The sequence below is a fragment of the Myotis daubentonii genome, chromosome 16 (assembly GCF_963259705.1).
Source record: "Myotis daubentonii chromosome 16, mMyoDau2.1, whole genome shotgun sequence".
NCBI classification, from domain to species: domain Eukaryota; kingdom Metazoa; phylum Chordata; class Mammalia; order Chiroptera; family Vespertilionidae; genus Myotis; species Myotis daubentonii.
This window is the reverse complement of record NC_081855.1, coordinates 18459852-18484042: the sequence shown is the minus strand read 5'-3', so window position 1 is coordinate 18484042 and position 24191 is coordinate 18459852. Positions and strand designations below refer to the sequence as shown.

At 48.7% G+C, this 24191-nt stretch overlaps 3 protein-coding genes and 1 pseudogene across 4 annotated transcripts; 2 read left to right on the top strand and 2 right to left on the bottom strand.

The window, feature by feature from the left end:
- On the bottom strand, positions 1-1313 carry GLTPD2 (glycolipid transfer protein domain containing 2). 2 transcript variants are annotated; one of them, XM_059668899.1, is made up of 4 exons: positions 1195-1313; positions 1022-1086; positions 632-798; positions 1-538 (listed from the first exon to the last, which is right to left on the bottom strand). In XM_059668899.1, the coding sequence occupies exons 1-4, from the start codon at positions 1298-1300 to the stop codon at positions 1-3; spliced, it is 876 nt and encodes a 291-aa protein (XP_059524882.1). In that variant the 5' UTR covers positions 1301-1313. The 2 variants fall into 2 exon arrangements, with proteins under 2 accessions (XP_059524882.1, XP_059524881.1); XM_059668898.1 differs by having other exon boundaries at positions 1022-1300.
- Positions 1314-2943: 1630 nt separating this feature from the next.
- On the top strand, positions 2944-6261 carry VMO1 (vitelline membrane outer layer 1 homolog). The gene is made up of 3 exons (XM_059668906.1): positions 2944-3328; positions 3916-4013; positions 4289-6261. The coding sequence occupies exons 1-3, from the start codon at positions 3149-3151 to the stop codon at positions 4584-4586; spliced, it is 576 nt and encodes a 191-aa protein (XP_059524889.1). The 5' UTR covers positions 2944-3148; the 3' UTR covers positions 4587-6261.
- TM4SF5 (transmembrane 4 L six family member 5) lies at positions 6262-13856 on the bottom strand. Its single transcript, XM_059668900.1, has 5 exons — positions 13609-13856; positions 7306-7386; positions 6818-6954; positions 6433-6613; positions 6262-6355 (listed from the first exon to the last, which is right to left on the bottom strand). Exons 1-5 carry the CDS (start codon positions 13783-13785, stop codon positions 6341-6343), a joined length of 591 nt encoding a protein of 196 aa, XP_059524883.1. The 5' UTR covers positions 13786-13856; the 3' UTR covers positions 6262-6340.
- Positions 13857-16244: 2388 nt separating this feature from the next.
- LOC132219277 (H/ACA ribonucleoprotein complex subunit 3-like) lies at positions 16245-18047 on the top strand (annotated as a pseudogene).
- The last annotated feature ends 6144 nt before the right edge of the window (positions 18048-24191 follow it).

Genomic DNA, 24191 nt, shown 5'->3' with positions numbered 1-24191 from the left:
CTAGGCCAGCTGGAGCAGGCCGCGCTCGGCCAGCAGACCCTGCGTCCGGTTGTAGACTTCCTCCAGGGTGCCCGCCGCGCGAGCCAGCGCGGCCCGCGCCTCCGCCTCTCTGGCTCGCGGACAGGCCAGGTCCAGCAGGCGGCCGCGACCCGGGAAGGAGAGGAACGCGAGGCGGGCGGCCTGCCGAACCAGCCAGGGGTGGTGCGGGCCCAGGACGGTGCTGTAGGCGTCGCCGCACTGCTCGCCGGCGCTCGGGCCTCGGTGCGCCCCGGTGGCCACCCGCTGCAGGCAGAGCTGGGACCAGCGTAGCGCCCGGTGCAGCAGGAGAGTCGTCCGTGAGCCCGAGGCCTTGGCCGAGTCCGGAGGGGCGACCCCAGGCCTCTCCAGCAGTCCCGCCCGCCGCTCCCACGCGGCCATGGTCGCCAGCGATGTGTAGTGCGCGGCCTCTGGGCCGTGCACCCGAGCCTCGAGGGCTGTCACTTTGGTGAAGGCTTCGCTGGTGGCGAAGGTGAAGATGGAGCCGAAGGGAGTTAGGAATCTGTGTGTTTGGTGGTGGGAAGAGTGGGCTGGTTAGAGAGAGGGCGATGGAGCCATGGAGGCGGGGAAGGAGGAGGGGAGGGAGACCACTCACTTGATGAGCTCCCTCCATCCCGCCAGGTACTGCGACAGCTCCACATCCCCGTCCAGGTTCAGACTAGCGCGGAACGGCCTCACCAGGCGGCCCAGCATCCCCTCGGGGCCCAGACACCGAGGCTCTTCCCGCTCCGGGGCCTCCAGGGATCCCAACTGTTGCCGGATCTGGGGGAGCAGAACCCCTAGCCTGTTAGGCCTCCTTCGCCAACCTAAGGTCTAGCTCTAGCTGGTGTCTTTCCTGCTGTGCTCTCGGCTTCTGTCTAGGGTGGGGGTACAGGAAGGAGGACCCGCTCTGCTCCTCAGCAGGGAGTCAGTCAGCCTGGCTCCACCTTCCCCCTCTTGAGGGTCCTGCTTGGAGCTCCCGGCCCCAGCCCTGCCCCCAGCATACCTGTGAAGGCAGAGGTCCCTCCGTAACGCAGGGCTGGGCCCCCGATCCGCAGCCCGAGAGGGCGCCTGGGGAGAGACAAGGCGGGGCGGTGAGGACTCCAAGAGGGGCCTTAGGCCCCCAGGACCTGGATTCCTGGGTTCCTGCCAGAGAAGGTGGGGGAAGAGGCCACTCACGTAGGCTCCGAGTACAGAGATAAAAAAGTAGCAGCGAGAAAATGGCAAGAGGAATTGGATGGCGGAGCCAGCGCCTGGAGACCTGTGGAAGCAGCACGACCCCCATGGGCGCTGCTGGGACCACCACCCCTCACCAGCTCCTACCCAGGCCTTATCCCTCCGCCTCCCAGAAGGAAGAGAAGTCCGAGGTGCATTGAAGTGCAAGGGTTAATCATTAATCTAAGGCCCCTTACCCTGTGTCCTTTGCCCCAGAGGGCAGCACCTCAGGGGTGAGAAACCATATTAAGAGGATTTGGGAAGTTCGGTGGCAATGACACGTCTCTGTATTTCCCTTCCTTATAGGATCGGGTTGTAGGAAGAGGCAGCCTGGGTATCGGGAAGGGAGGCTGGGGTCAGTACCAGCTCCCACACTGAGCAATGATGTGGGTCCTAAGATAACAGACTCTGGGCTTGAGTTCCTTCCAGTGTAAATTGAGGATAATAATAGGTACTTGGCCAGGATTAAATGATAATGTACGTGTAAACACTGTAAATGGAAAAGCTTACCACAATTGCTCCATAAATCTTACCTATAAAGTTCAAGCACAGGGCACCTGGGATCCAGGGAGCACCCGAGTCTAAATTCTCTGGCCTATCCCCACAGGACCTTGTCTTGATCTAGATGCATCAACTCCTGATTGTATACTTCAGGCTTGATCCACCATGCCCTCACCAGCTCCTGCCCAGTCCTTGTCCCAACTCCAGGTTGGCTCCTCTATTATTTATCAAACAAATCTTTATTAAGTACTTCCACATGCCAAGCCCTGATTAGGCCTCAAGGAGACAAATAAACTGAGCCTTCATAGAGCTCAAGGTCCATTAGAGACTTAATAATTTGTTTCCCCCACTGGAATGTGAGCTCTGATGAATCTTGTTTTTCTTGGTTGTAACTCTATTTACAGAATTTAGAATATTACCTGGGCCAAAGTACATTATTGCAAAATACGTATTCTATATAATAAAAGCGTAGCATGCAAATTGTCCCCTCAACGGGGAGTTCATAGGGAGTTCGGCCAAGGGGCAGGGCCAGCCAGGGGAAGGGAGGGAGACCCCCCAACTCCGCAGCCACTAGGGACCCTGCCAGTGCATGAATTTCGTGCACTGGGCTTCTAGTATGTTAATAAACAAAGAAATGTGTATTAGGGGTAGGCAAACAAGGGTAGTGCCCCAGATGACAAATTTGCACTTTTTTGGGGCATAGTTTTGATTTTTGCAAATTAAGAGTCCACCTAGTGGCCATGGAGGGGGTGCTTTCAGAGAAAGGATACAGGATGCAATCAAAGAAACAATATCTCCTGTTCTTAGCCCCCAGTCCATAAACTTCTTAGAATTGTCCCTGTCTCTGTGTATATTTTCTTCTTGGGGTGAGGGAGAGTACCCCAGATTCTCAAGGAGTCAGGACCCCAATCTCTACGAAGACTCTTCCTAGCCCCCACAGTTATGGATTCTTGCCCTGTCTCTTACTCTGATGCTCCCTTGACTCTGGGAGGTCCCTGAGTTTGCTACTGACCAATCCCTTCCCTTCCTGTGGGATTCAGGAGCCTTCCCTTCTGTCCCTAGCCTTGGGCTCTCCATTTCCCAGTGTTGAAGTGTTTCTCAGCTTGGCTGACGGTGACCTTAGGCAAGTTGCTTGCCATTTCTAAGCCCCAGTTCCCTAATCTACATAATAGGAAGGCTAATTCCCACCTCCTAAAATCGTGAGGGTTAAATAGAACACGCCTGCAAGACGCTAACCACAGTTTGTGGCCTGTAGTAAAAGTTCAGGCGATGGTGGTGATTTCAGGTCTGCAGGGTTCCGGGAGCAGATTAGTTTTTGGTGTCACTTAATCCGAGTGGCCCTTCCGCAATCGGAGCCCTCATGGGGCAGAGGTGGTATAAACCTGCTTAAGGGGCCCTGGCTCACAGAGGCTGCAGAATGGAGCCAGTGGGAGCCAAGCTGCTGCTGCTGTGGGCGATGTGCTTCGGGCACACCAGAGCGGTTGGTTCCAGAAGCTACACCCAAGTCATCGAGGTGACCAATGGGGGTCCCTGGGGCGACTGGGCCTGGCCCGAGATGTGTCCTGATGGATTTTTCACCATCGGATTCTCCATCAAGGTGAGGGCTCAGATCTAGGTCTCAAAGGCTTGGCTCAGAGGATAGAGCTTTAGCCTGCGGACTTAAGGGTCCAGGTTAGATTCCAATCAAGGGCACATGCTGGTTGCGGGCTGGATCCCCAGTAGAGGGGTGTGTAGGAGGCAGCCAATCAATGATTCTCTTTCATCATTTTAAAAAGAATTTCTTTATTGATTTCAGAGAGGGAGGGGGAGAGAGAGAGAGATAGAAACATCAGTGATGAGAGAGAATCATTGATCGGCTGCCTCCTGCACACCACCCACTGGGGATCAAGCCCGAAACCCAGGCATGTGCCCTTGACCAGAATCGAACCTGGGATCCTTCAGTCCCCAGGCTGATGCTCTATCCACTGAGCCAAACTGGCTAAGGCTCTCTTTCATCATTGATGTTTGTCTCTCTCTCTCCCCCTCCCTCTCTGAAATCAATAAAAATATGTTTTTTTTAAAATAAAAGATACCAACCAATTCTAGTAATAAAAATTAAAAAGAATGCATTCAACGCTTACTTGTAAAAAAAATAAAATAGTGACTGGTAGTCTGACTCATCTTTCCCCCTCCTCTCGGCGCCAGGTGGAGCCCCTGCAAGGCATTCCTGGAGACGACACGGCAATGAACGGGATTCGGCTGCACTGCTCCCGTGGGCACAAAGTGGAGTCCGAGTCCGGAAGGTGAGGGGCAGGGGCCAATGATCCCCTAGGGTGGGGTATGCGCCTTATCCTGTTACACCCACCCCCTCCCAGCCGGCAGGTTACTCCAACGCTGCCACACCTTAGACCTGGGGAGTAGGTTGTAGAACTCCCCTGCGCACCCAGGTGGATGTCAGGTGATTAGACCCGACCCCCGAGGCCAGGTAGCCCCTGGCTTGGGAAGTCCCCAGGCCTGGGTCGGGCTGGAGGTGAGTCGGGGGGCGCCCCACAGCCATGAGTCTTCCCTTCCCTCGCAGGTGGGGCGCATGGAGCGAGCCGCTGTGGTGTCCCCATGGCAGCTTCCTCGTGGCTTTCTCACTCCGAGTGGAGGCACCCAAGACCCTTGGGGACAACACGGGCGCCAACAACGTGCGCTTCCGCTGCTCCGACGGCAAGGAGCTGGAGGGGCCTGGCCTGGCCTGGGGAGACTTTGGAAGCTGGAGTGAGCCGTGTCCTAAAGGCATATGCGGTTTGCAGACCAAGATCCAGCGGCCTAGAGGCCTCCCGGACGACACCGCGATGAACGACGTGCGTTTTTTCTGCTGCAGCAGCTGATCCCTTCGCCTCGGCTCCCGGCCCCACCTCCGGCTGTCTCACCTCCCGAATTAAAGCTTCCCGTCATGGCTTTGGTGTCATTTGTTTTAGGCATAGCAAACTGCATCTCCCTGTCTCCTAGCCTAGCACTGGGCCAGGCTGAAATTCAGGTTTGGCTCAGGAGTCCATGGCAGGCTCCCCAAAGTTACGGACCTTTAGTCACTTCCATTTGCATACAAGTGAAGGAAGTCCCTGGCTCTCTGAGGGCGTCTGCATACACATCATGCCCATTAAATGCCCAGGTTATTTATTTTCTGAGCCACCAGTGACCTCAGGTTAAGAAACTTCTACCAAATTAGGAGGCGACATGTTACCACACCTTCAGGCTTCATTTTCTAGAGCTTAATTGGTTAACGTGTCTTTTCCATAGTTGTCCCCTCCCCACCTCCCTCCCCTCTACACAACTCCAAGGGTGGCTTTTCTGTATACTGATTCCCATTTTGGATCTTTGCCCTCAATATTCTCTCTGCGTGGGATCCCTCAGCATCCAGGTGGTTAGCCCACAAGCAGACTTCAGCTCTAATTTCACTTCCTCAGAGTTTATATCTATCCCATTATCAATGTGTTGTTATTTTTTAATCTTCACCTGAGGATATGTTTTACTGATTTTAGAGAAAGGGTTCCCTGTCCTGAGCATGTGCCAAGGGGGACTTGCAAAGGGCTCATTAGGCCCATGTGGACGTAGCACTCTCGAAGGCAGGTCTGACCTACATGGGGAGAGGCACAGAATGGGGTAGTGAAGGCGAAAATACCAGCTAAGCCTTGCTCAGTCTCTTTGAAATGGTAGGGGGGAGAGAGAGAGAGTTGGTTACCTGCCTCTAGTATGAGTCCCCACCAGGATTGAGCCTGTAACCTAGGTATGTGCCCTGACCCAGAATCCAAAGAGCAGGCAACCTTTGGGTGTACAGGACTACGTTCCAACCAACTGAGCCACACTGGTCAGGTCGCAACGAGCTTTGTAAAAGTGCTTATCATCAGCTGATCTTTTAAAAATTGCCAATTTTCCACCCTGGAATGTTAAATTGAGAGCTTGTTTGGAGGTTCTAGCAGGGGAGCGCAGCTACTCGTATACCCTTACCGAAGACGGGTCCTTTCCTCTGGGGGGATGCACATGGATTGGTGAGGGAGGAGGGGGACACCCGCCTAGCCAGCCAGATCAGCCCTGGTGATCAATGAGGTGACAAATGTCGCAGCCAGATCGCCCTCACATCCTGGAATGTTAAGTTGAGAGCCCAGAACTTGTCTGTCTTGTTAACTTCGGTATTTCCGGTGCACACTAATAGCTCAATAACTATTTGCTGCCCTGGCCCTCCTGGCTCAGCTGGTGGGAGCCTGGTGGGTGCACTAAGAGATGGTTCCTTCCCGGTTGGGGCACATACCCAGATTGCAGATGGATCCTGGCTGGGGTGCGTGGGTGAAGCAACCAATTGATGTTTCTCTCTGGCATCCATGTTTCTCTTTCTCTTCCCCTCCCTCTCTCTCAAATCAATGAAAAATGATAAATAAAAAATTTAAACTCAGGCTTAAAAAATAACTATTTGCTAAGAAAATAAGTGGGGTGCAGGAGCCCCACACAGGGGAGCCACAAGCCCCGCCTCGGACACTCCTCACATAGGGCAGGATCTGAGATGCGCAAGAGAGCTCAAAACGGTTTATTTCAGGGCGGGGGTGGGTCGGGTGGGCGTCCAGCGGCGAGCAGGGTGGTCAGTGGAGCCTCATTCAGGGGCGCCCTGCGGAAAAGAGACCGTGAGAACGCAGCCAGGGAGCAAGCAGGTTCCCTCCAAAGCTCCTGGGCGCGCGGTCCCACCTTCTTCCTGCAGTCGCCGCAGAGGACACCCATGGCCGCGTTCACCACCTGCACCCCGCACAGCACGAGCTCCAGGCACGAGGCGGCCAGGAGCAGCGAGAAGAGCGTCACGTGCCAGGTGACCACATTAGGCGGCTCCTCGCACAGACCCCACATGGTGCGGTTGAGCAAGTAAGAGCCTCTGTGGATCCGAAAAGGTCACGTGAGAGACGGAGGTCGCCGCGGAGGCCCCCTCCCGGTTCCCCGTCCTGAGCACGCGCCACGGGGGACTTGCAGAGGGCGCCTGAGGCCCACGTGGGGGAAGCGCTCTCGAAGGCAGGTCCGGCCCACGTGGGGAGAGGCACAGAATGGGGTAGTGAGGGCGCGAAAACCGGCTAAGGCTTACTTGGTCTCTTTGAAAGGGGAGACCCAAGAGCGGTTCGTAGAGCATATGGGTCCATCTCGGAGCCCGGTCCCGGATACTGAGACGCAATAGATGGCTCCAATCATCCCTAACGCCGAGCAGAAGACCGAGCGCAGCATCTGGACGTGGAGAGGAAGTGAAGGTGAGTCGGCCCCGCCTAGCTCCTACCCCCTCCCCCTATACATTTTCCTTCAAACCCCATTGCTAGGAGTTAGGTTAACCCTAAGAGCCAGCGGCTGCAGAGGTTCATGGGGGTTGTAGTCCCCTCTAATCAGGCCCATTGAGGCCTAAGATTGGGAGGGGGTAATGGGGTAGGGGTAGGGGTAAGGGTAGGGGTGGGGGTCGGGCGGGGGAGAGGTGGATCCTGAGACTGCAGAGCAGCTGGTGTTGCTAGGAAGAGGGGGCGTGGCTTTTGGTTGGCTCTTCCGAGACCGGACCGATCCTGGACCCCCTCTGAATTTGGATCTTACCCTGCAGCGATTCCCACAGCAGCCTGCACCGCAACAGCCCTTGCCCCCTGCCCGGACGGCTGCAATTCCCGGACACAGCACCTATGGAACAAAAGTGCGTGTGACAGCCAGTCCCTCCAGAGCCTCCAGGCCTTAGCTCATCGGTGCTAACCTCCTCCTGGGACCTGCCTGTGATGTCCTCAGCCCTTTGGACTGTAGGAAGACCTTATCTGTACTTCTCCGGGAGCACTCTCAGGTTCCATTCTAATTTATCATAATTTATGTGACTACTTATTTCTGTCCAGATTGTAGCCTCCAGGAGGGTAGGGCCTAATAATATAGTCTCAATATAGACATGTTCAGTGCCCAATTGAATGGCAGTTAGGAGGCCTGCGTTTAATGCTAACCCCAATGCACTGCACACTCCAGGAATTGGTTCATCTCTAACCACTGAGAAACACTGGCCAGGGCTCTAGGGTCAGTTTTGACCCTCTGGCTTAGCCTCTCTGGTTAGGTCACTTACTGGGAAGCTCCTGGATCCAGACACCTAGAATTGCCTTTTGGGTTTACCAATTTGGAATGACCTATCTATTTGATATTCTTACTTTTTCAGTCAAAGTGTTTCTTTTGTTATCTGAGTTTCCCTGTCTCTCTATCTACTCATCTTAATGAAAAGAGATGAGTAATTGTAAACACAGGAGGAAACATTGAGTGTATAGCTCTAATCTGCTTACTTTTCTCCATCTCATGGCCACTGGCCTAGTTCAAGCCACTATCATCTCTCCTGGGCAACTGCAGTGACCTTCATCCCTCCATCTGATCTTTCTGCATCCACTATTGACTTCCCACTCTCCATTCTCCACATAGCTGCACGAGGGATTTTCTTTAAAAGAATAGTTCATTTAAAAATAAAAAAATAATAGTTTACTGATTTAAAAAAAATTTTTTAGAGAGAGAGTGGAGTGGGCAGAAAGGAAAGGGAGAGAGAGAAACATGGATCTGAAAATGCAACATCGATTGGCTGCCTCCTGCATGGCCCCTAGTGGAGATCGAGCCCAAAACCCAGGCATATGCCCTTGATGGGGAAATTGAACCGTCAACCTCCTGGTGCACTGGAGGACACCCAACCAATTGAGCCACACCAGCCAGGGCCACAGGGATCTTCTTAAGCCCAATAGGGTATGGAGCAACTAGAACTCTAATACTTTGCTAATGGACATGGACTTAGTATAAGAGCTTCAGAAAACTTTGATAATATCTAGTTGCACTGAATATTTGCACACTTAAGAACCAGCAGTTTTACTTCTAGGTACACATCCAACAGAAATGCAAACATTTATTCACCTAAAGACATTTTCAGGTATCTTTATGGTAGCCTTATTTGTAATAAACCCAATTTGGAAACTATCCAAATGTCCATCAACAGTCAAATGCTTAAATAAATTGTGGTATATTCACACAATGGAATGCATAAGAAATAATAAACTACAAATACATGCAATAATATGGATGAACCTCACACACATAATGTTGAGCTCAAGAAGCCAGACACAGGTGGCCACACTGTATGAGTTCATTTATATAAAGTGCCAATTAGGCAAAACCAATCTATGGGATAGAAGCCAAGATAGTTGGGACTGTTGTCAGTGGCAGGTAGTGTCTGGTGGGAGGCACACCTGGGGTTCTGGTAATGACCTATATTTTGAGTGCTGAGTATGTGGGTGTGTTCACTTTGTAAAAATTCACTGAGCTGTAAACTGAGGATCTGGGCAATTGTCTGTATGACTTAAAGAAAAGTTCAGCCCTAGCTGGTTTGGTTCAGTGAATAGAGCGTCAGCCTGAGAACCAAAGTGTCCCGGGTTTGATTCCAGTCAAGGGCACATGCCTGGGGTTGCAGGCTCGATCCCCAGTAGGGGGCGTGCAGGAGGCAGCCAATCAATGATTCTCTCTCATTGATGTTTCTATCTCTCTCTTCCTCGCCCTTCCTCTCTGAAATCAATAAAAATATATTTAAAAGAAAAGAAAGAAAAGTTCAAAAACAAGTTTAAAAAGTTCAAAAAAAAAAAAAAAAGTAACATGTCCTTCAATCATTTTCTGTTGTACTTAGAATAAAATTCAGATTTCTCCTGTGGCTTTCGAGAGTGTATATATTTGGTCTGGCCTCTGCCTACCCAAGATCTCATCTCATTTAACCTCAGCTGCTCTGGCCACCTGTCCGGTCCCCAGATATGTGAACCCATTCCTGCCTGGGGCTTTGTACTGTCAGCCACCCTGTCTGCCATGCTGATTCTTTCTTGAGGGTGAGGGTGTGTGTCTCAGTTCAGACATCACCTCATTGAGGCCTTCCTTGAAAACACTATAAGAAGTGGCCCTCGATCTTGCTGTAGGAGCTCTCTATTGACAGACCCTGCTTTGTATGCTTGATAATACCTACTCCTATCTAAAATCATCTTGCTCATTTATTTACTTTTTTCAAGTGCCTCTTAAGTGCACGGCTCTGGTCTAGGCACCTGACACACAGCAGCCAGGGTAATGTAATGTACCTGATGTAATGAGGTTTACATTCTTGCTTCTGTGATACCGTGTGTCTCCCCAGTGGGAATGCCAGCTTTAGAGAGAGCAGGGACCTCGCCTGTGTCCTCATGGCATAGCACGGACCAGGTGAATAGATTTGGAAAAGCCTTCTTAAGAGTGGCTTCTCAAGAGTGGAGGTGGGAGGAAGACAGCTGGGAATGAGCACGTTGAGAGGGCATCCTCAGGGATCTCCCCTGAAGCAGGCTGGTTAGATTGGGGGGAGGTTGGGATGGTTTAAGCCGGAGAAGAGCATGATGTGATCCTGAGTGAGGGTGTAGGTCTGGGAGGAGTGTGACATCTCAGGGAGAGTTGAAGTCAGAAGGATGGAGTAGAGTCCAACAGCCATGAATCCATGTGGGATGGGGAGTAGGAAAAAAAACCCCAGAGGGTAAGAGGAGATTGGTGGATACAGTAGAAGAGGTGGACCTATGACAGAGATAAAGGGGAGATGTCTCCCAGAAAATTTTATCAGTCAACTATCCTGAGAAGTGTGGAGCTGTGCTGGGTAGGTGTTTTGTCTTCATCCCATGAAGATATTAAACTAGCTTGACATTCCAAAGTTCCTCTAAATGGGGAGGGAGTTTCAGATGGGAGGTAGGAAGTCCAGGGAATCTGTGTCTCCCAGTCTCCCCCTTTTCCTGACAGATTCCAGTCACCAGGAAGATGTGGGGGCACCTTCTTCATCACCCTGACCTAGGTTTGAGTTTATCCTTAGCTCTGAGCACAGAGGGGGCATTCAGAAATGTGGGGTGAGGCCCTAACCAGCTTGGCTCAGTGGATAGAGCGTCAGCCTGAGGATTGAAGGGTCCAAGTTCGATTCCGGTCAAGGGCATGTACCTTGGTTGTGGGCACATCCCCAGTAGGGGGTGTGCAGGAGGCAGCTGATCAATGTTTCTCTCTCATCAATGTTTCTAACTCTCTATCCCTCTCCCTTCCTCTCTGTTAAAAAAAAATCAATAAAATATATTAAAAAATAGAAAAGAAGGAGAAACCAAGATGGCGGCATAGGTAAAGATTGGAGATTGGTTGTGCCTCGCACAACCACTTCAAAAATACAACTAAAAGATGGAACGGACATCATCCAGAACCACAGGAAGGCTGGCTGAGTGGAAATTCTACAACTAGAAGGAAAGAGAAAAGCATACCGAGACTCAGAGGAGGTGCGGTGCGGAAGTAAAATACAGACCGTACAGAGGCACATGTGGAGAGGGTTGGCGGCTGAGGACATGGTTGTCTTTTTCAATCGGGAGGGAGTCTCAAGCTCTGACCTCCAGTTCTGGGCGAGTCTCTGGGGACCCAGACTCATATGGGAGAAACTGGACTGTCTGGCATCGGTCGGAACTCGAGGGCAGCTTTCTCTCGGGGGTGCTTGCAGCGATTGCTGGGACACTGAGAAGCAGGGCCTCTGAGGGCAGGACTGAGAGCAGCCATAACTGCTCGCTCCCCCCCCCCCCCCCCCCCGTTGATCCCCTGGGACCCCGCCCTGCCCAAGCCATGGAGGCTTTTGCATATGAAAGCCCTGGCCCTTAGCAATCTGATAATTACCTAACAAACTGCAGCTGGCCCCAGGCCCCAGGGCAACTTGCATTGCTTCACAGCTGAGCTCCTGCTGGATAGCCTCAGGCAGAGGCTAGATTAACACCTCCTTAGAGATCCAGGAGCCAGTGTGCCCGGTGGTCAGAGTGGGACCATCCAGATTGCAGCTCCGTGGACCCATAAAGGACACACTCAGGGGGCAGACTCAGTGAGCACCAAAGCCCCATTGAAGCAAGTCTTGCCCCGGAGGGGTGTCTCCAGCACAGAAGTTCTCCCACCATAGACACAGCTGATTCTCACAGCCAATTGGCCTGGAGGTCAATCCCTCCCAGTGTTACCTACAACAATCAAGGCTTAACTACAAGAAGAATGTGCACAAAGCCCACAAGGGGGTGCACCAAGAGTGTCTACCTCAGGTAATTGGGGAGGCTAAGCCACTGGGCCCTATAGGACACCTAGTACAGAAAGCCATTCTATCGACACAGTGAAGCATAAAAAAATGTGGAGACAAAGAAACAGGACACAAATGACAGAAATGGAGGAAAGCAAACTACTGGATATAGAGTTCAAAACCACACTTTTAAGGTTTTTCAAGAATTTTCTAGAATCTGCCGATAAACTTAATAAGACCCTCAAGAAATCTAATGAGACTCTTGAGGTTGTGATAAAGGACCAACTATAAATTAAACATACACTGACTGAAATAAAGAATATTATACAGAGTTCCAACAGCAGACTAGAGGATCGCAAGAATCAAGTCAAAGATTTGAAATACAAAGAAGCGAAAAACACCCAACCGGAAAAGCAAAATGAAAAAAGAATCCAAAAATATGAAGATAGTGTAAGGAGCCTCTGGGACGGCTTCAAGCGTACCAACATCAGAATTATAGGGGTGCCAGAATAAGAGAGAGAGCAAGATATTGAAAACCTATTTGAAGAAATAATGACAGAAAACTTCCCCTACCTGGTGAAAGAAACAGACTTACAGGTCCAGGAAGCGCAGAGAACCCCAAACAAAAGGAATCCAAAGAGGACCACACCAAGACACATCATCATAAAAATGCCAAGAGCAAAAGACAAAGAGAGAATCTTAAAAGCAGCAAGAGAAAGACAGTCAGTTACCTACAAGGGAGTACCCATATGACTGTCAGCTGATTTCTCAACAGAAACTTTGCAGGCCAGAAGGGAGTGGCAAGAAATATTCAAAGTGGTGAATGCCAAGAACCTACAACCAAGATTACTTTATCCAGCAAAGCTATCATTCGGAATTGAAGGTCAGATAAAGAGCTTCACAGATAAGGAAAAGCTAAAGGAGTTCATCACCACTAAACCAGTATTATATGAAATGCTAAAAGGTATCCTTTAAGAAGAGGACGAAGAAGAAAAAGGTAAAGATACAAACTATGAACAACAAATACACATCTATCAACAAGCGAATCTAAAAATCAAGTGAATAAATAATCTGATGAACAGAAAAAAATAAAAAAAGAAAAGAAATTCCCATAAAAAAAAAAAAAAAAAAAGCAATGTGGGCTGAGAGTGAAGAGACATGGAGACTGGGGAGGGTGACACCGAGATGAGAAAATAGAATGACTAATCCGTGACACAGCTTCCTGGCTCCAGACTTTATCAAAGCACCCCCCCTTCCCCCCACACACACCCATTATTATCTTGCCCTGATAACCTCCCACACAACCAGCTGCTCCTTCAGCCTCAGCCCTTGTGGCTGCAAACATCTGCTCAGTGGTGGGATGAGGAGGGGCAGGTAGGACATACTCCCTTCCTAGAAGGGAAGCTGCTTAGAGCAGTGAGGCTCCCTTCCTTCCTGTTCCCCTCAGACATTCAGCTCAGCACCGTGGGGCTCCTCCAGCACCTCTCCCCAGTGCCCAGTGTTTGGGACCAGATTCAGAGTGCTCCAGGTCTCACTGTCCCACTGCCACCCCTTCCCAGGCAGCTGCCCTTTTCCCTCTCTTCCTCTCCCTCCTGGTTCTCAACCTTCCCAATGCCGCGGCCCTTTAATACACTTCCTCATGTTGTGGTGACCCCCAACCATAAAATTATTTTTGTTGCTACTTCATAACTGTAATTTTGCTACTGTTATGAATCGTCATGTAAATATCTGATATGCAGGATGTATTTTCATTGTTCGCGACCCACAGGTTGAGAACCGCTGCGAGAGGGACACCCAGCCCCCTGCCTCACTAGCCTTCTCACCATCAGGCCCCCGCCGAAGAAGCCAGCCATTAACCAGACTTGCAAGCTGAGTTTGTCCGCCTTGGTCCAAGTGGTCTCCCCATTAGGCACCAGCAGGAGGGCGTTCGCCACGATGCAGACAAGGGAGAGGGTGATGAGGGAGAGCCCCACGAAGCGGGCACACTGTCCCATGCACATGGTGAGGTGACTGGACAGGCTGTGGGTGAAAGTGAGCCCGGAGGCCAGCGGGGAGGAAAACAAGCCTGGAGCAAGGAGCAAAGGTCAGGAAAGAGGTGTGGCAGAAACTAGACAGGCCAGATCGATGATAAGGGGGAGAAGCAGGAGACACAGGCAAAGAGGAGGTAGGGGTGGGGGTTGGGGGGACTGCTGTCCGTGAGGTGAAGGGGAGGATGTGGTGGAGACCGTGGGGGAGCTTGACGCAGAGGAAGTTGCCTGGGGTCAGTGTGTTCTTCCTCTTTTCCCTGCACGCACCTCTCCTCAGCCCCTCTGTGGGCTGCTTACCTGCTTTGTGATTTAGTCAAGCCCCTTAATTTATCTAAGCCTTAGTGTCCTTATCTGTTTTGGCACTTGGCTCACAGGCTGGCTGTAAGGATTAAATGAGACAATGGAAGCTGTACTTTTATAAACTAGGATACACCAAGCAGCTGTATGGTGGCCTCATCATTTCCATGAGTCCTGCAGGGAGGTTTCCTTCTGGAAAGAAACTAAGAAGAGAGTAGTGGACATTCGTTGTTCTTTCATTTCTTCTTCTCCTCCATATTTGTTTATCAAGCCCTCTTCCTGCTGGGCTCTCCGTGGAAGCCTGAGTGGTTAGAGCATCTATCCACGGCCTCAGTGTTTGACTCAGCGACGGCCACGTGGTCCAAGCCAGTCCCCCTGGGAATTGTTCTTTTTTTGTTGTTGTTGGCAATCTGAGGTCAAAGAAGTTCTGTTTTTGTTGGGGAGCTGAAATTGCTGGTGGCACATTGGGTGTTAGAAAGTGAAGTCAATCCAGAGGAAAGAACATTCAAAGGCTGGAAAGACACTAAGTCTGTTGATTATATCTTCGAGCATGCAGATTCAGCTATGCCGGAAGCCCAATCATCCCTTGGAAAGTTTTGATTATGTGCAGCATTTTGAATTGTATTTCTGCTGGCTACTTCAAAGAGACTTTAAAAACACACACACACCATAAATATTTGTTTAAATAATTTTTATTGATTTCAGAGAGGAAGGGAGAGAGAGAGAGAGAAACATCAGTGATGAGAGAGAATCATTTATTGGCCACCTCCTACACGCCTGCAACCCCGGCATATGCCCTTGACCGGAATCGAACCTGGGACCCCTTAGTCTGCAGGCTGATGCTCTCTCTATCCACTGAGCCAAACTGACCAGGGCTACATAGAGTCTTTTTGATACAGAGCCCATGCTGTGGACAGGGCTTTTCTCTAGAGACTGTGGGGATTCAAAATTGCATGCATGAGACTCAGATATGGGCCTTGGGAGTAAAAACAGGAGAGTGAAGGCTCAAGCAGGATGTGGGAGTGCCATGGAAGAGACCAGGGTGGCAGGAAGTGCTGCAGGACTTCAGAAGGCAGGCAATGAGAATGTCACACAGAAAGTGGTATTCAGCCAGTGGCCTCTGCTGTTGCTTTTCCTGGCCATCCACTCAAACAGCTACAGAGACATGAAAAATGGAGAAAACTTACCCCTCAAAATGAATGCCAGAATGTTAGAGAAATTTTTACTGTTTCTAAGACAGAGGAGCTACTGTTTATGAATTAGAGGATGCCTGAAAAAAGAAAGTGCTTGGAAGCTCTCCCCACTGTCTGCCTCTGATTCATAGACAGTTATTGTAATAACTGATTATTTTGTTTGGCTTTCGTTGCATGGTGTAATGCTTTAAAAAAAAACTTCTATGTTGTTTTTGGATGTCTCTTTTCATTAACTTTTCTGTCTCTTATCCTGAGTTGTTATTTTATTTACTTATTTAATATTCTCTTGTGTTTTAGAAGGCATATTATAAATCCTGGAGTGGTTACCTGTAAGTGTTGCAAAAGCATCCTTTAACTTGTTACCCTGCCTCTCTCTGAGAAGACCCAGACTGTCATTATCCCTGCAACCTCCTTTGAGGGGGTCTGTACAGATGGTTTTCCATGCTTCTTAGCTTTATAGCTGATGGCTATATAACCAGGTGATCCTGTGGTAAAAATTGAACTCTTTGCTCCAGTTCTTCAGTCCTCCATGCTTTTTGCTATGACAGTTGTTGTCCCTCCCACCAGAGACAGCCTGTACCTCTCACCATATGGGCACAGTGGAATGTGGGCAGAAGTGACAATATCCCAGTTCTGAGCCTAGGCCTTGTGCCCCATCACTGCCATGGGAATAACATGCCCAAGTTAACCCACTGGTAAAAGGAAGGTGTAAGATACATCGAAAAGGCCCAGATCAGATCCCAGCCTGTATCTGCTGACCTCCAACCAACCCTCATACATGTATGAGTGAAATAAATGCCCATATTTGTATGCCACTTAGACTTTGTGGTTTTGGTTTTTTGTTGTTGTTGTTCCACAGCAACAGCTGACTGATACAGACCCCATTGTCTAGCCACAGCTGATTGATCCAGGTATGAGTAGCTGACCCATAGCCGGAGACCTATGAGGAAGCTTGAGGCAAGAGCTCTGCCCAGCAGAGGTACCTCACTTAATGATGACTGATCAACAAATGGGATCTTTATTCTTGGGAAACTTGAATGTGAGGCAACCTGAGAGAGTCGTCAGAGGGAAGGGCGGCCCCAAATGAAAATAAATATGAAAGCAGGGAGTGAGCAAAAGCCACGAGGAAATTAAAACCATAAATAAAAAAATAAAAACCATAAATATGCCGAAACCGGTTTGGCTCAGTGGATAGAGCGTCGGCCTGCAGACTGAAAGGTCCCAGGTTCGATTCCCGTCAAGGGCATGTACCTGGGTTGCGGGCATATCCCCAGTAGGAGATGTGCAGGAGGCAGCTGATCGATGTTTCTCTCTCATCGATGTTTCTAACTCTCTATCTCTCTCCCTTCCTCTCTGTAAAAAAATCAATAAAATATATTTTTTTAAAAAATAAAACCATAAATAATCAGAAGCCATAAGGAAGAAAGAGAACTGGGAATTAAAGGGTCCGTCTCAGCAGAACTGAAGGGCTACCTAGAAAGGAACACAAGCGGGTCTGGCCTGAGATTTCTCTGCAATGGCAGACGACAAAGGAGCAACGTATATAGTAACGACAGCAAAAGAAAAATAACAACAAAACCCAAAAGCCATCATTCACTTACTGTATATATATTTAAGTTGCTTTTTGTGTGTGAAGGGCAACAGAATTGCATTTCTGAGAATGCTTGGGTTTGGAAATACCACTGTTTTCTCTTCCTTCCCCCCCTCCACTTTCTCCTCCTCCTCCTTCTTTTAAAAGTATTTTTACTTACCAAAAAATGAAGTAAAATAGAAAACTCCAAAATGTGAAAGTCTTGGCATAACTGTAAATAAGTTTCATAAATCTAGTTATGAAACTGAATGTGCCTTGTCCAGTGGCCATTTTAAAGAACTGTATCAGGAAAAACCAAGTTTACCAGAACAAAAAGGGGATTTCTTGGTTTCGGTCATCAAAACGTCCAAAGGTAGAACTAACTTGCAGAAATGATTCACGAAAGAAATAACTGACAAGTTGGACTTCATTAAAATTAAAAATTTCTGCCCTGACCTGTTTGGCTCAGTGGATAGAGTGTCAGCCTGCAGACCGAAGGGTCCCAGGTTCGATTCCTGTCAAGGGCATGTACCTTGGTTGCGGGCACATCCCCAGTGGGGAGTGTGCAGGAGGCAGCTGATCGGTGTTTCTCTCTCATTGATCGATGTTTCTAACTCTCTATCCCTCTCCTTCTCCCTTCATCTCTGTAAAAAAAAAATCAATAAAATATATTTTAAAAATAAAATTAAAAACTGCTCTGAGGGGACTCTTTCCCCCTCCCCATCTGGGAGTCTGTGCTTGTTCTTCAATAAATTTCCACCTTTGCTAAAAAATAAATAAATAAAAACTTCCGCTCTGAGAAAGACACTGTCAAGAGAACGAGAAGGTGAGTCACAGAATGGGAGAACATATTTGCAAAAGACATACCTGATAAAGGATTGTTATCTAAAACACACAAAGAGCGCTGCAGATGGAATTGGAACCTCCTGCTCAGCGAGATCGTGTTTCTCCAGTGTCACCTCAGTGAACAGGGAGACCGGTCCATGCCCTGAGGAAGTTTGATCCTGTGGGACAACAGACCTGCGCGGCCCATCCTGCTCTGTGCTCCCCAGACGACACAGACTCTCGACACCGAATCACCACAAAAAAATGTCTAAAGGTTCTGACGACCCAGCAGCCTCGCCCTGTAATCTGAGGGTTCCTTAAATGTCACGTCTCTCCTGCCACTTGCCACCCCTCTGTCCACTCTGTGAGCCCCGAAGCCTTCTTACCACCCTTGCTCTTTGGGATCCAGTGTCGTCATTATCTTTGATCATGCTTGTGCAAACCAATCATGGTAGCATCCCCTCCCCCACCCCTCCTTAAAGGGAACACGTTTGAATCTGCTTTTCCTATTTTGAGTCACTGCCAGGTTATTAAAATGACTTGAAAGGGGGAAAAAAACATACAAAGGACTCTTAAAACTCAACAACAATAATAAATAACCTGATTAAAACATTGGGCACAAGACCTGAATATACACCTCACCAAAGAAGATATAAAGATGCTGCGGGTTGGGGGTGGCCAAGGAGAGGTCAATGGGGGGAAAAGGAGACATATGTGATACATGAAACAATAAAGCATTGAAATTGAAAAAAGAAGATATAAAGATGACAAATAAGCATCTCAAAAGATGCTCAAAATCATGTCATTAGAGAAATGCAGATGTCCCCGCACACCTCTTAGAAAGGCCCAAATCCAAAACACTGACAACATTGAATGCTGCATCACTGGTGCCCTTGAGGGCACAGAGGACAGTGCTGTGTGGAAATACACAGACATTGATAACAGTCAGAAAGTGATTCAGAGAGTCAGACCTTAAGAAACTTTAGGAATATTTTAACCAATTTATTTTACTTACATTTTTCTTTTCAGGTATGTATCAGGATAATTTTTTTAAGGTTCTAAAAGAGCTGTAATTAACAAAAAATAAAAAAACTTGAGTGTTAAGCCCTAGCTGGTTTGGCTCAGTGGCTAGAGCGTCGGCCTGCGGGCTGGAGGGTCCCGGGTTCGATTCCAGTCAAGGTCACATGCCCGGGTTGTGCGCTCGATCCCCAGTAGGGGGTGTGCAGGAGGCAGCCGATCATTGATGTTTCTATCTCCCTCTCCCTCTTCCTTCCTCTCTGAAATCAATAAAAATATATTTAAAAAATTTTGAGTGTTAAGAAAGCATTGTGTTGGCTCTGGCCGGGGAGCTGAGTTGGTTAGAGGGTTGTCCCGATACACCAAGGTTGTGTGTCAGGGATGGGGGTGGGGGGTGTCATCAATCACATGGGAATCTGGGCAGCATCTGCTCACCCTGCCCCAGCTGTTCTGGGCCAGCCCTTAGGTTTGCAGGTGGCAGCTCTGGTCCAGGGAAGACTTTGGGTCCTTTAGCCTCTGGATTCTAAGGAGGTACACAGGCTAAGGCAGCCGTGGGCAAACTACGGCCCGCGGGCCTGATCCGGCCCGTTTGAAATGAATAAAACTAAAAAAAAAAAAGACCGTACCCTTTTATGTAATGATGTTTACTTTGAATTTATATTAGTTCACACAAACACTCCATCCATGCTTTTGTTCCGGCCCTCCGGTACAGTTTAAGAACCCATTGTGGCCCTCGAGTCAAAAAGTTTGCCCACCCCTGGGCTAAGGGCACAAATGTGGGCCAGGCCGTGGGTACAGCTTGATTTATACGTTAAAACACTTAGACTTAAGATACGTGGGGTTTCATTTGTACTACTGTCCTGGGCCTTGCAAATGTTAGCAGTGGGCCTGTAGGATATACTAATAATAATAACTAACATGATAACAATGGCTATCCTGTATGCCAGGCTCTGTTCTAAGTATTTAATATATATTAACGGCCATCATTCTCATAACAAACCTACAATAGGAATGATTATCATCAGCCTTGACTTGCAGATGAGGAAACTGATAGTGCCTGGATGGGAATCCAGGCAGTTTGGCTCCAGAGTCTGTGCTGTTGACCGTAATGGTTTGTTGCCTCCACTCAGAGAGGGGAGCCTCTTGGAAGAGGCCTGAAGGACAGGAAGAGACAGCCACGTGATGAAGTGGAGGCAGAGCATGTTCTGGGTTGAGGGACCGGTAAAGGCTCTGGCAGAGAAGAGTTGCATTAAGGGACCTAAAGGCCCTGGCCGGTGGCTAATTGGTTAGAGCATTGGCCCACACACCACAGGGTTGCGGGTTTGATTCTTAGTCAAGGGCACATACCTGGGTTGCAGATTTTTTTAAAATAATATTTTTATCGATTTCAGAGAGGAAGGGAGAGGGAGAGAGAGATAGAAACATCAGTGATGGGAGAGAATAATTGACCAGCTGCCTTCCACACCCCCCCCCCCCCATTGGGGATTGAGCCTGCAACCCAGGCATGTGCCCTGACTGAGAATTGAACCGAGACCTCCTGGTTCATGGGTTGACATTCAACCACTGAGCCACACTGGTCAGGCTGGGCTGCAGGTTTGATCCCCAGCCTTGGTCCAGGTATGTGCGGGAGGCAACCAACCGATGTGTCTCCCTCACATTGATGTTTCTCTCTCTCTCTCTCTCTCTCTCTCTCTCTCCCCCCTTCTCTCCCTCCTTCCCTCCCACTATCTCTAAAAATCGTGGGGGAGAGGTATCCAAGATGAGGGCAAAAGGGTAGGCAGGGGTTAGATCATATAGGGCCTTGTGAGGCATTTAGAAGCCTTGCGGGGGGTGGGGGGTGTTTAAGCAAGGGAGTGATATGATTTTATTTTTTTAAGAGATTGTTTTGGTAGTGTCCAGGGAATGGCTGTAGAGGGGAAGGGTGGAAGCAGGGGTTTGGGACTATCACAGTGGTGCGGGTGAGAAATGATGTAGTGTGGAGCGTGGGGATGTGTATGGAGGGCAGTGGGTTACTGATGGATTCAATGTGGAGGTAATGGAAAAAAAGGAAACCAAAGATGAAACAAAACTAAATCTCAGGCTTGGGCAAACAAATGAATAGTGGTTTTGTTTCCTGAAGTGGGGACATAAAACCATGGAGATGAAAGGTATGAAGGGATATCGGGGAATAAGAGTGATGCTTTTCAGAGGACCCCATTGAGGATGTCTCATAATGTAATCTGGGGTGGGGGTGGGGGTTGAATGATCTCTTAGCATGGTAAGGCCAGAGTTACCAGGTCCTGAGAACGAAGGTCCAAATGAGTGGAGGGGATGTCTTCAGAAGGGAAATAGTCCCCAAATGGTGACGAGGGTTTGAATTCAGATTTTTCAGTAGAAAGGTTGGGACTATAGCCCCTCTCCTCTCCCCTCTCACTGCTGAGACACCTGGAGACCAGGGGACCAGAGCTCACTGTCTCTTCTCACCCTCCACTGCATGTTTGTGGTGAATAGACACTGAGGCCCACTGCGAGAAATGCATTTGACTGCAATATTTGCAAGACCCAAGAAGGTATTGGATAGATTCTTTCCATAGGCAAGAAGGGATTGTGTTTCCTGAGAAAAGGGCACCAACCCAGCAGAAATTAGGAGAGAATTGTAGAAAGAGGCGGAGTATTAAGAATGAGGAGCCCTAACCGGTTTGGCTCAGTGAATAGAGCTTTGGCCTGAGGACTGAAGGGTCCCACATTCGATTCTGGTCAAGGGCACATGCCCAGGTTGCGGGCACATCCCCAGTAGGGGGTGTGCAGGAGGCAGCTGATCGATGTTTCTCTCTCATCGATGTTTCTAACTCTCTACCCCTCTTCCCTCCTCTCTGTAAAAAAATCAAGAAAATATATATTAAAAAGAAAGAAAGAAAGAAAAGAATGAGGAGCCATCTGTGAGAATGGGGTAAAGAACAAAGTTGCTAGAGTGGTAGCTCCATGCCCAGTGTCTCTCTCCTCATTATCTCCAGGATGAGATATCAAAACATTGCAGTCAAGACTGCTTAATTTCTGCCCTGGCCAGTGTGACTCAGTTGGTTGGGCGTTGTCCCATTGCACCGAATGGTTGTCGGTTTGATTCCTGGTCAAAGGCACATGCTGGGGTTTTGGGCTGGATCCCTGGTAGGGCTCGTGCAGGAGGCAGCCCATGATGTTTTGCTCTCACATCGATGTTTTTCTCTTTCTCTCCCTTTCCCTTCCTTTCTCTCTAAAAAACACAATAAAATTTTTCTTAAAAAAAAAAAAAAAAAAAAAAAAGACTGCCCTGGCCGGTTTGGCTAAGTGGATAGAGCGCCTGGGGACTGAAGAGTCCCAGGTTCGATTCTGGTCAAGGGCATGTACCTTGGTTGCTGGCACATCCCCAGTGGGGGTTGTGCAGGAGGCAACTGATAGATGTTTCTCTCTCATCGATGTTTCTAATTCTCTATCCCTCTCCCTTCCTCTCTGTAAAAAAATCAATAAAATATATATTTTTAAAAAAAGACTGCTTAACTCCTTATTAATGTAGTGTATACTCACTTCAGGGATGCTAGCAAGGAGGAATCCTGAGCAGGGGAAGGCACTAGTCCAGCCGTGGGCAAACTACGGCCCGCGGGCCAGATCCAGCCCGTTTGAAATGAATAAAACTAAAAAAAAAAAAAGACGTACCCTTTTATGTAATGATGTTTACTTTGAATTTATATTAGTTCACACAAACGCTCCATCCATGCTTTTGTTCCGGCCCTCCGGTCCAGTTTAAGAACCCATTGTGGCCCTCGAGTCAAAAAGTTTGCCCACCCCTGCACTAGTCCCTGTGAAATGTCATCTAAGAGGTGTCAGCCACCATATCCTCATTGGGGACACTGAATGGCAGGAAAGAACTGCCAGCAGATGGCAGCCCAGCACGGAACACAGGATGCTCTGTCTTCTATTGGCTCCTCTTGGAGCCAGTGTTAGAGACACTGTGGGAAGATGAGAAGGGGCTTGCCACATGGTCCCCTTTTCTTTGAGTTATTTTGGGTAATGTATTAGTTTGCTAGGGCTGCTGAAACAAAGTACCACAGACTGGGTGACTTAAACAACAGAAACTGATTCTCAGAGTTCTGGGGGCCAGAAGGCGGAGATCAGTCAGGATGTCAGCAGGGTTGGTTAATTTAGCTTGTAGATAGCAGTCTCCTTCCTGTATCCTCATGTGATCTTCCCTCTGACACGTCAGTGTCCAAATTTCCTCTTTTTATAAGAATACCAGTAATTTTGAATGAGGGCCCATTGTAATGACTTCACTTTAACTTATTTAAAGAACCTACCTCTAAAGAGTCACATTGGGGCTTAGGACTTAAATTATGAATTTTGGGGAGCTACATGAACCGATAATGGGCAATCTTTTCTTACAACCACAGGGCCAGATTAGAACGATCTCTATATATAAAAGCCTAAGCAACCGGCTAACCGTCTGACCATCCGACCAGTAGCTATGACACATACTGACCACCAGGGGGCAGACGCTCAATGAAGGAGCTGCAGAGCATCTTGGCAGCTGCGGTTTTTGGGTGATGCATACAGAACAGAGAGGGGGAGCCCGATTCCGGTGTGCATCACCTGAGAACCTCCCTCTCATAATCCGGGACCCCTGGGGGAATGTCAGAGAGCTGGTTTCAGCCCGATCCTCACAGGCCAGGCCAAGGACTCCACTGGTGCACGAAACTGTGCACCGGGCCTCTATTTGTAACCTTGATTTAATCAACATTATCTGAGGAGAGAAGGAAAGAGATATGCTTAACTTCTTGATGTAATTGGAAAGTATTAGCATGTTATTTCACTCTTTTTTTATTTTTAATTTCTTTATTGATTTAGGTATTACATATGTGTCCTTATCCCCCCCATTACTCCCCCCCCCCCATTCATGCCCTCACCCCCCTGTTGTTTGTGTCCATTGGCTAGGCTTATATGCATGCATACAAGTCCTTTGGTTGATCTCTCCCTCTTACTTCCCTCCCAGCCTCCCCTACCTTGCCTCTGAGGTTTGATGTTCTGATCAATGATTCTCTGTCTCTGGATCTGTTTTTGTTCATCAGTTTATGTTGTTTATAATATTCCATAAATGAGTGAGATCATGTGATATTTATCTTTCTCTGACTGGCTTATTTCACTTAGCATAATGCTCTCCAGTTCCATCCATGCTGCTGCAAATGGTAAGAACTCCTTTTTTTATTGCAGCATAGTATTCCATTGTGTAGATGTACCACAGTTTTCTAATCCACTCATCTGCTGATGGGCACTTAGGCTGTTTCCAAATCTTAGCTATGGTGAATTGTGCTGCTATGAACATAGGGGTACATATATCCGTTCTGATTGGTGTTTCTAGTTTCTTGGGATATATTCCTGAAGTGGGATCACTGGGTCAAATGGGAGCTCCATTTTTAGTTTTTTGAGGAAACTCCATACAGTTCTCCACAGTGTCTGCACCAGTCTGCATTC

Coding starts and splice junctions, on each gene's coding strand:
- GLTPD2 (XM_059668898.1), bottom strand. CDS start 1,300: ATGGGGGTCGTGCTGCTTCCACAGGTCTCCAGGCGCTGGCTCCGCCAT. Junction 799..1,021: donor AGGGACCTCTGCCTTCACAG/GTATGCTGGGGG, acceptor CTGCTCCCCCAG/ATCCGGCAACAGTTGGGATC. Junction 539..631: donor GGATGGAGGGAGCTCATCAA/GTGAGTGGTCTC, acceptor CCAAACACACAG/ATTCCTAACTCCCTTCGGCT.
- TM4SF5 (XM_059668900.1), bottom strand. CDS start 13,785: ATGTGCATGGGACAGTGTGCCCGCTTCGTGGGGCTCTCCCTCATCACC. Junction 7,387..13,608: donor TCTTCGGCGGGGGCCTGATG/GTGAGAAGGCTA, acceptor TTTGTTCCATAG/GTGCTGTGTCCGGGAATTGC. Junction 6,955..7,305: donor GCTGTGGGAATCGCTGCAGG/GTAAGATCCAAA, acceptor CTCCACGTCCAG/ATGCTGCGCTCGGTCTTCTG.
- VMO1 (XM_059668906.1), top strand. CDS start 3,149: ATGGAGCCAGTGGGAGCCAAGCTGCTGCTGCTGTGGGCGATGTGCTTC. Junction 3,329..3,915: donor CCATCGGATTCTCCATCAAG/GTGAGGGCTCAG, acceptor TCTCGGCGCCAG/GTGGAGCCCCTGCAAGGCAT. Junction 4,014..4,288: donor GTGGAGTCCGAGTCCGGAAG/GTGAGGGGCAGG, acceptor CTTCCCTCGCAG/GTGGGGCGCATGGAGCGAGC.